The sequence below is a fragment of the Belonocnema kinseyi genome, chromosome 1 (assembly GCF_010883055.1).
Source record: "Belonocnema kinseyi isolate 2016_QV_RU_SX_M_011 chromosome 1, B_treatae_v1, whole genome shotgun sequence".
Lineage (NCBI taxonomy): Eukaryota > Metazoa > Arthropoda > Insecta > Hymenoptera > Cynipidae > Belonocnema > Belonocnema kinseyi.
In genome coordinates, this window is record NC_046657.1 from 169,454,197 (window position 1) to 169,464,956 (window position 10,760).

Below are 10,760 nucleotides of genomic sequence, written 5' to 3' on the forward strand. Positions count from 1 at the left end.
TTATAATAGAAAAATAACATGACTGATTTAATAAATTATCTTCATAAAGACAGCAGCTTAGAATTAAAAAAGACTTACTCACCTTTGAAATCTTCAATTATATCGAAGGTAAGAGTCCCCAATTCAAGCAGTTTCTAAACTAGAAATATTACGTCCATTTTTAAATTAATTAAAAATTTTATAGTAAATCAGAACCTTTAAAATATTACAACAGCAAGAAAACACGAATGCCATCAAATCAATCACAGGATCAATTAATTTGAGTTGAGTTTAGTACCGCAGGAATCGCCGCGTCGCGCCGACAGCGCTTTCGGAAGATTAGCGGCACATTGTAGTACGGCTTTGTATCGTATTTTTTGTTTAAATCAAATGCATTTCTATGAATTGAAAAGAACAGATTTTTAAAAAAAATTCACTGTTTAATGAAAGCCAATTTTTTGTTTAATTGTACAAAAATTGTACTAAATAAATTATTTGTTTCAATTAATAAGTAAAATATTTTACCTTTCTTTAAATTAAATTAACATTTTTTAATTAAAGCGAAAAATTTGTAATTCAAACCAATTTTTTTGTTTGATACAAACACATTTTTTTCTGAGTGTACTGATAAAGTCAGAACCTTTTCATTGTAGAATGACACATGTGTATCATAGCAGGTTAACGGTTTGGTTTATTATTATTTATAGATTTCTGTATCTGATATTTAGCAACGTCAGAATGCTTCGACGGTTTTTTTTCATGAAAAATGGGATACTGTAAGAATAATATAAAGGTATTCAAATATCACACGAAACCGAAATTTGAATCTATAATGCCGGCAGTAACAGATCATTGCTTAAAATATTTGTAAATAATATTCGAGTATAAGTATAATTCACCTATCGTCGGAAGAATCCTTTTTCCCCATTCCCACTCGAAACTCCATCCCTCCAAAATTTTTTCATAATTTGAGAATTGTGCAATCTCGATGAGTGTAATTGATAAGATCATTAATACAAGAAATAAAACTAAGAAGCAAGTTTGGAACGTATACCAAGGTGATTCTGGCCCAAAAATAGTACATTCAGAAGTACAATGTCTTCCAAAATGATCTTTGTATTCACAAATATTCATGTCAGCCAGTCTGGAGAAGGGAATAGTATAGCCGATGCTAACAAACCATATGAAGGCCACAATGAAAATGGTTAAAATTGTATTATCCGTTCCTTTTGATTTGAAAGGATTGCAAATATTTATGTATAAATGTATCGAGAAGGCAGTCAGTGATAGTAAAGATGTCATGCTAAACCTGTAAAAATTATGAAAATTCACTATTAAATATTTAAAGATGAGAAACGCTTAAATGGTCCTAATTTCTTAGAATGGCACCAAAATAAATTTCCCAACAATGAAATTTTTGAAATTCTGAAAATGTATGATCATACAAATGTACCTAAATGTCTTTTATTAATATTGATAAATTTTCAACTCGATATCTATCTAGAATAGATATCAGGTAATTGTGACATGGCTCAAAATGTAACATATTTTTGTTTGCCCTTTCGCTACCCTATTTTCTTTTATTTGGTGTCAAAATAATTGTGCAGTTTTTTATAAATGAAAAAAGGGTTCAAATTGGGGTCCAAGGCCTTTAAACGCTAAAGCATTTTAACTATACTTTTAATCTTTGTAAAAATGACCAACGATTTCCATACAAGAAATAACTATGACAATAAACGTTATATTATAACGTTAAGATGTGCGCTAGTGAAACACTTTAAGTAATGTTTGCATAGAGTAACTGTTTTACAAGATTTTAAGAAAATGAATTCAGGATTTATTAAAAAATAATATTAAACCTAATATAAACTAACAAAGAAGAAAGTACTATAAGAATATTACTCTAGTTTGCTTGCATATTTTTTTCTTTCAAGGTAAAGAAAAAAAAACACCCTCTATAAAAGATAGAAAGTTCTATTCTGTTTCTGTTTCGTTTTGCACGCAACTCTTAAGATAAAAAAATTTTTTTTTTAACGAATCTCTAAAGTTTTTAAATGAATCTATAATACATATTAGGATTAAAAACTTTTTTATAAAATTTTGTAACTTCATTTTCAAACGTAAGAATTAGATATATTCATTTTATTTTAAAAATGCGATGCTGTTAAATAAATCATTGTCTTCTGAGGATAGCACTCTAATTTAAATGAGGTGTTATTACTTTTCAATAAGCCCCAGCATCATTTTCTGACAGCCTATAAGTACAGTTTTTTTTAAAGACGGTATTTGACCAATTCTTTAATGAAGACTAAATTCTGAAATATTTGAACAATATTTCTGAAGTCATCCTGGATATTTTCTTATTATAAATTACATCCCGCGTAGGAATTTAACCAGAGATCCGTCCGGGTACCGGCCGGATAGCCCCGGTTAAAGCTGACCGCTGGTCGGGGATTCTGGCCGGGATCCGGCTAAAAACTTCACGGTAAACTGGTCGGATCCCGGCTTGCATACCGGCCGGGATCTGGTCTGGTAAACCGGCCACAATGCGGTTAAAAATATTGCTTCAGGCGAGAAATTCGTAACTTGTTTTGTCTTTTAAGGCCCATCGTAAAGAATACGGTGAACTTTAAAGGTCAAATCAAGTTCCCCAATTCTGGCAAGGAAATTGGAGTAGAATTTTCACCACTCATAATAGAAACTCGTAGAAATTGTTTCACGTCGGAAACCACGTGGTGATTTTAAGTTAGGAAGGTACACAGAAAAAATGTATTTACAAGAGTATAATTCAATTAAAACTGATAATTATCCGCGAACCAAGTGTTGTTTTCAGACTGATTACTGAAACAAGGTTGATTTTAATTACAGATCTCGATTTTATTTGCAAACTTCGAGGAAATGACGCGCCGTAAGTGCAATGTGCACTCTCGTTCGAAGTGCGAAACTAAAAATTAGGGAGTGGCTACGCAGTCGCCAGTCGCAGAGAGGGATAAACGTGGCGGTAAATTTAAAACTATGCATACTAAGCATTGTGTGAAAATAGTGAAAATTGTAATATTTCTGCTGATGCACGTACCAAAATTGGTAACAGTTTTATTTAATAAGTGAAAACATTCAGAAAAATGTAATGATTTTTTTTACAGAATTTAAAACAGCTTATTTCTGTTTCACTGCTCTAATAAATCTTTAAATTATACTTTTTAAATTATAATTTATCTATCATCCATAATGACGTCTTTGATAACATCACACCTCTTCAAAAATGTGTAATTTTGACAAAAAAATTATCCTGGCCAGTGCTCTGTCGGCTCCCGACTATGAGATATAAGAAGGGTTAGCCCGGACAGTAACCGGCCGGCTCCCGACTTGTATGTAGCACGACCGGCTGCCGACCGGTTCCTGTTCATGAAACCCAGTCAGAGGTAGCCCGGCTGGGATCGGACCAGAAACCTTGTTATAGTAGGGCCAACCGGGGAAATTTCTACACGGGATGAAGAACTGTGTAAGAAGCAAAATATCCTTTTAAGGGGTAGTTTTGCAAAGCTTAATTGTAGTTTTCTACAACTATGATACATTTGAACTTTTACACGGTTTGCAGTATTCTGAATAAAATTACGATAAAAATAATTTCAGTGATGCGTACTATTATTTTATTGGAATGCCTACTGCTTTCACTCAAGTGACTTATAATTTTTACAAAAAGTAACACTTTCTAGCGTTTAAAAACTTTAGACTATGGGTCAAATATTTTTACTTTAATTATTACAAATTTGGACAATTATTCTTATACAAAATTAAAGAAAATAGAGGGGTGCGACAGTTGAAAATATATACATTTAATTTGTTGGGCCACCCAAATGTGACAGTCTGCCCAATGAGCTGTTATTGTGAGTTTTGATTTTGTTCAAATACAGAAATTTCATTAATTTTTTATTTGAAATGCAATACGAAAGAGGGCTATAGAGCTCCAGGTAAAATATAATTATAAAGCCGGCGAATATATGAACATATAATAATTGGTTAAATGGCAGACTGACACATGCGCTTGAAAATATAAAAAGTATCTTACGTGTTATAAATAGAACTTCGTTTACACGCAAATTTCTCTGTGAGAGTTCCATAACGTATAAATCCATCTAAAAAATAAAGTAATTATTTTTCCAGGACAAATATTATATCTTTAAAGCTTTATGTAAAATTACACTACATGTCTATTTTTAAGAGATCTTTAATAAAATCACTTGTATATGAAATTATTACATTAAACGTTTAATAAACGTTTATTACGTTAAAATTGCTGCTCAAATAGAAATAAGCTAAAGCTCAACGTTTCCATGTTGAATAAATCAAATTTTATAGAAGAAAAAAGAAGTACAACGATCAATTTAATAACCATTGTGTCAAAAAATGTATGACGTTAAATGTACCCTGGAATTATAAATAAAAATAGTACATAAACCGTCGAGTAAATAATCTGAAATTACTATCTTCATATATTTTATAAACATATAACATTATTTAGGGGAAAAAAATAAAATTTGTAGTATTGGTACAAGATTTTTAAAATTTTGATGCTAATATCTTCGATTCCCTGCAAAAAAGATTATTCAATTGAAATCGATTGACAATTGCGAAATAAAATCTTCAATCGATAATTCTGGTGAAACACAATTTAATTCAAACATGGTGAACTGCCTTCAATTTCCAAATGCTAAATTGAAAAGTTCCTACTTCAATTGTAAGAATTAAAAAAAAATTGGAACTTTTCTAATTTAGTTAAAAAATAATGTTTTTCAAGCAGGACTACGTTCATTACTGAAACAGAACGTATTTTAATCTCTTTTAGTACTTTATTTCTATTTCGATAGTACTTTTTTCAGGCATAAATTGAATAAACAGCTGTACAAATTTTGAATTAAACAACAATATGGCATTTTGGAATATTTTTTTCCCCACTTGAAATTGTAACAATTTGTAACAAAACGTTGACACTTTAATATTGATTCGTCTCATAACCGGTACTCAGTTGATTTAGTTACTTATTCTGATAATTTTGTTGGTTAACTTGTAGACGTAAATTTGGATTGTAACTTAATATGATTAATTATACGAACCCATTAGAATAATTCCAATGTAAGAGATGCAAATACTCAGTAAATAGTATTTTGTAAAATGATCAAACATTCTCATTTTTGCAATGCATCTGCACACTGCAAAATTCATAATCAGTCCTCCAATTCCAAATAAAATATCACCACCAAATATAGGATCGCGAAACGAGTAATATGTGTAATGTGACATTGGTTTTGATTTGATATTTGTTCGCCTAGAATTTTCCTGAAAATAGACCAATTTTATTAGTGCAAGGAAATAGCTTAAAGATAAAATACTAACTGTTCTTTTTAGCTAAATATGGCAACAAAAAGGCGTACTTTTTATAGTACGTAACGCACGAACGTTGAGTGACGGGATGTACCGAACGTCCCCGAATATATTTAGGAAGATCAATAAATCCCTTATAGGAAAGCTAATTTTTAAAATCAATCTCTTTTCAGAATTGTGAGAATATTCCTAATGTTCTATGAGGTACGTCATTTGGAAAATTAATTAAAGGTGCAAAATATTCATTACTGAAATCTAACTTACCAAGTATGTTCCTTGAAAAATGCAAATCCTTTTTAAATTTAGGAGTATAATTGATATGGAAATACTTAAATCTCTACTCGTTTTGTATGACTACTTATTTTCAAGTATTGACTAATCTAAAATGAATTGATGAAATTAGTGCGAATGTGGCAATCTCGACATCTCGACTCTGCGAGATTTTCTCCTATACTGAGCTTGAGATAGGTTATTTTCAATCACTACAGCTGCACCCTCTATATAAATAGTGTGGCGCAAAAAATCTAATTTATGTCAGTTTAACCATAAAACTAGAAAAAATCATGTGCCCAATTATTTTTTATTCTGTATTTATGCTTTGAAAATAATGAGGCCCATTTAAAAGTAAAAAAGTACATATTTATGAAATTAATTGAAAATGTTTATTTATGGCGAAAGTCCCTATATCGATTTTGTAATAAGCAAAATTTTTTTCTTGTTATTGAAAACTAAAAATTGCTCAAACATGGTACGTTCTCAGAAAACACTTATCGTTTATTTTTATAGTTAAAAAATAAAAATGACTCTTTTTAGCCTCAAAGATCTTACCGAGAACAACGTAAGCTTTTTCTGGCAAAAATATGCCATATAAAGAAAGTTGTTCTTGACTTTCAATTTTAAAGCTGAAATATTTATTTGAGCAGAAAATGCTTATAATGAATGAAAAGGGCGTGAAAATCCTCTCCAAACTGTACTGGACTACATTTTTTTAATCACAATTACAAGAGCTCAAATTCGCCGAAATAAATAGAATATTCTCAAAATTTGCACGCCCTTCCCGCCAAGAAATATTGATCTAAATGAAAAACATGATGTCCATGAAGTACTACCCGATAGCACAATACTTTCCTTAATTTTGACTTAAATCGGATAACTTGCAGTTTTTGTTTTGGGAACTAAAGCTCTATGTTTTGGTCCATATATCTGAACTGATAAAATCATAAAATTTAAAGATTTATATTCGAAAATCCAAAGTATTAAAAAAGAAAATTTTGAAATATTTTTTTAATGTAATTAAAATGATTAAAAATAAATGTTTCAGTGTATGCTAAGGGCTTTCTGGCGAATGGAAACGCAATATAGAATTATGGAATTTTTAGGACACAAGCAATTTTCTACACGTTTTTTTTGTATATTTTGGAGTTTTTGACTTTTTGAGTACAGTCTTTTTTAGCCTTGGCTTAAAACAGCTTAGTTTAAATGTTGTATTAGCTTTAACCCTCAGTTTTAACTTAAAAACAAAGTTTTCAAGGACAAGCGACATTTGTGGAACCTTTTTAAATTGATTGAAAACGGTAAAAAATCATTTTGTTCTTAAATAGCTAATTTATGGTGTATTTTGTCAATAAAATTGAGCACAATTTTATATTTACTTTAATGTCGTATATGTAGAGCATCTTAAATAAAAAATTTCTTTTCTTAACATTACATAAGTAGTCTAAATTTCATGTCAAAGTAAAAAACAACAATGTTTTTACTGCAACAGATTCTAGGTTATGGCTTCCTGATATAGACCAATTGTTTATAACATCTGTTTCAGCGCGTAGTTTCTGAAAATATCTCGCTTCGTTGCACTAAACATTCCTACGTGCACCTAAACTGTCTAATAAAAATCATTTCCTATAAAGTAAGCTTGTTTTAAAAAATATAAATTTTCGAAAATTATTTAGATTAATTTTAAACTAGCTGACTGCTCTAGAAAATGCGTTTAGAATTATTCAAGTTAGACTATTTTAGATACAAGTATGATTCATTAGTACAAGAAAGCCCGATATTTTTAGAAACTCGTATTTAACAAGATTTTATGACAAATTGGCATGTTTCAGAAAGCGATAATCTAGGATCTATTGTAACTCAAACATTGTTTTTTAGTTTTCCGGGGATTTATTGGTCTTCTTAAACTTAACAAATAAAACTTTTATGGAGGAGGCACTCTAAATGAGATCTTTAAAAACATATAAAATGTTGAACAGCATTTTCACTTAAAGGTCAGTTTTGAAGGCCATATCTTCGAAACTATTAAAGCTAGAACACTATTATTTTTATTTCATGGAGAATTGTATGCACTTTATTTTGGGAAATTTAAAAAAGAAAGTACAAACAATTTAAACCCTAAGCCATTTCAAAAGACACCATCAACGAAATAAAAATACCGTTTCGCTGCAGAAGGTAAGGTGATTGTAGTTAAAGTAAAGTTTCTCATTGATGGTTTAAATATTCGACGGGTGTCTCCAAAAAAGAATCAGCAAGAAACCATACTATTCCCTGCTAGAAATTTCTGATAGAACTTTCTTTCAGAAGCTTTCCATATATTTCAGATCCTTTCCGAAATCTGCATCCGAAATTCTATTCGTAACTGTACTACCATTTTCTGTCAAAATCTTTCAGAATATATCAGAAAATGTGCCAGAGGTATCTTTCCGTTTTTTTATCGATCTTTTCCGAAACTGTCTCGCGCGCATTTTTGCCTGTTTCTATCCAATTTAATCAGAAAACTAATTATGTAATACTGGTTTGTAAATCTTGTTTAATAGAACTTTATATGTAATTATTATGCAATTGTAAATAAACTTTAAAAAATAAAATATATTGAAGGATTAGAAAGTAAAAAATTATTCGTTTGATAAATTTCGACATTTAATAATATCATTAATTAAATTATTTTTTCAAAGTTATAACTGCCTAATAATTTTAATTGTATGTTAGTGAAAGAAATTTTGATAAAAGGAAGTATTTTTTAAACATTGTTTAAATAATTATTTTGTTTGTCCAAATTATTATTCTTAATTTTTAAATAATAATTTGCAAAAACGAAATAACATATATTATTATTAATATTAATAATCATTATTATAAGTAATTTATAATATCTGATAACATCTGATAAAGCTAAATGGGACATTTCTGATAAAATCTGATAGAACACTAATGGGACAATTCTGATAAGATCTGATAGAATTATATTGGAACCAATTTCCGGAAAGAAACTGAAAAATTTGGATGCAGATTTCGGAAAGATTCTGATCGAATTTTTCAGAAAGTAAAAAATTATTCGTTTACTAAATTTCGACATTTAATAATTTTATTAATTAAATTATTTTTTCAAAGTAATAACTGCCTGATAATTTTAATTGTAAGTTAGTGAACAAAATTTGTATAAAAGGAATTATTTGTTAAACCTTGTTTAAATAATGATTTTTTTGTCCGAATTATTATTAATTTTTTAATAATAATAATTTGAAAAAATGAAATAATATATATTATTATTAATATTAATAATCATTATTATAAATATTTAATAATGTCTCATAAAATCAGATAGAACACTAGTGGGACACTTCTGATAAAATCTGAAAAGAATATTTTTCCAACTGTTTCAGAGTCTATCAGAAATTTCCTTTCAGAATCCTTCTGATTTTTTAGTCAAGGGTGCAATCCACATTTGAATCATGTTTCTCCTAAATATAATATAAAATATAATTATGTAACATTTATCTAAATCGAAATATAGGTCATTTTTATATTCTCCATGGTGCTGAATGGATTCTTTTTTTAGATACTCGTCATCCTTATTGAATTCTCTTACGTCTTATTTAGTGCAATTTTAATCCTCTTTGAGTCTGTTCAAAATTTTTGCAGTATTTTTCAAGTTCTCATCTACATGTCTTCTAATCTCTACAAGATTTCAAGTCCGATTTTAATACTTTAAAAACTCTGCGATAATTTAAAATTGTATTTAGAGATATCAAATGTAAAATTATTAAAACTAATATTGAAAATTACCTAAAATATTATTGAATACCTATTTTTAAATATTAAAAATTATTACTATTTATAAAATAATAATGTGACCATTCATCAAAATTTACCGCATATTATAATAAGAGAATATTTATTCGAATTATTTTTGGTTGATAGACAATCTGACATACACTGCATTATCCATATTCATATAAATACAAACATACATGTATTTAAAATATGTTGCAACAATAATATATAAGACATGTTGACATTAAAATTATTTTTATTGACTTTTAATTATACGAAAATATTTAAAAGTGATATATTACTATTTATTTGACAATAAAATTAATTTTCGGTATAAAAATTAATTATCAGAATAAATATTTCGAAGAAAGTGGATTTGTTCCTACATAGCCAAAAATTAATTATTTAACCTGGGGACGAAATTCGGAAAGGGGTCGGTTGAAAATCGGTTAGGAATCGGATATTAATATTGCAGGATTAGAAACTGGTTAGGTACCGGTTACAATCCGAGGACACAATCCGGTTAGAGAAAGATTAAGATCCGGGTAAACATATTATGAGGACCTCATTACAAACCGATTAGGTGACGGTTATAACCTGGAGACGAAATACGGTTATAGACTTGTTAAGAACCGGTTAGGAATCGGGTACAAATATTGCAGGATGCGGGTAGAAACCAGTTATGTTCCGGTTCCAACCTGGAGACAAATTGCGGTTAGAGACCAGTTATGACCTGTCAGAAAACTTAAAAAATTGTAATACCTATCATTGACATGGGCAAAAGGCGGCTTCAAGCACATCTTCTTTTAGTAGCAGTTGAGGGGCGTTATTCGTCGGTAACTATGAATTTTGGCTGGTTGGTAGCGCCATACAGTGGAAACCTGAGACGACAAGGCAGCGACGCAAGAGACAGTGAGTTTACGACTGTCAAGATGCACGCAGTATCAAAAAATGATTTAAAAAAAATGTTTAGATCTTTTTCGATGGATAACTTTTTTTTCATTTATTTTTCCGGTATCTTCTTTCATTTTTCCAAACAGTCGAGCTTTTTATTTTTTATGATTAAAACGAAAACTACAAATCCTGTCAAAAAATCCATAATAACAAATTTATAGATTTTTTCACTTAAAAAAGCAACGTTTTTCTTCTCTTGACTTTTTATTTTATCGTGCTTAATTCATATATGTAATACTCATATACTGCTAATCGCGTGAGAAGCTTCTGGAAAAAACATAGTGCAAACATATGTTTCTGTCTCAAACAGAGCACAAAACATTTATGGCACTGCGCGTGCATCGCCAACCGTGGAAGGGTAAGAAAAAGGAAAATATTAATGAGATTGTACGTAT

At 29.5% G+C, this 10,760-nt stretch overlaps 1 protein-coding gene across 1 annotated transcript in view; it reads right to left on the minus strand.

Annotated features, from left to right (window-relative positions):
• LOC117170419 overlaps nucleotides 1-5,797 on the minus strand; it is a 9,121-nt gene extending 3,324 nt beyond the window's left edge. The window contains exons 1-4 of the mRNA XM_033357168.1: nucleotides 5,626-5,797; nucleotides 5,094-5,316; nucleotides 4,049-4,115; nucleotides 879-1,288 (exon numbers count right to left, since the gene is read on the minus strand). Coding sequence (XP_033213059.1) covers nucleotides 879-1,288; nucleotides 4,049-4,115; nucleotides 5,094-5,280 — 664 coding nt within the window. The 5' untranslated portion in view covers nucleotides 5,281-5,316; nucleotides 5,626-5,797. The remainder of the gene's footprint in view (nucleotides 1-878; nucleotides 1,289-4,048; nucleotides 4,116-5,093; nucleotides 5,317-5,625) is intronic.
• Nucleotides 5,798-10,760: the final 4,963 nt, after the last annotated feature.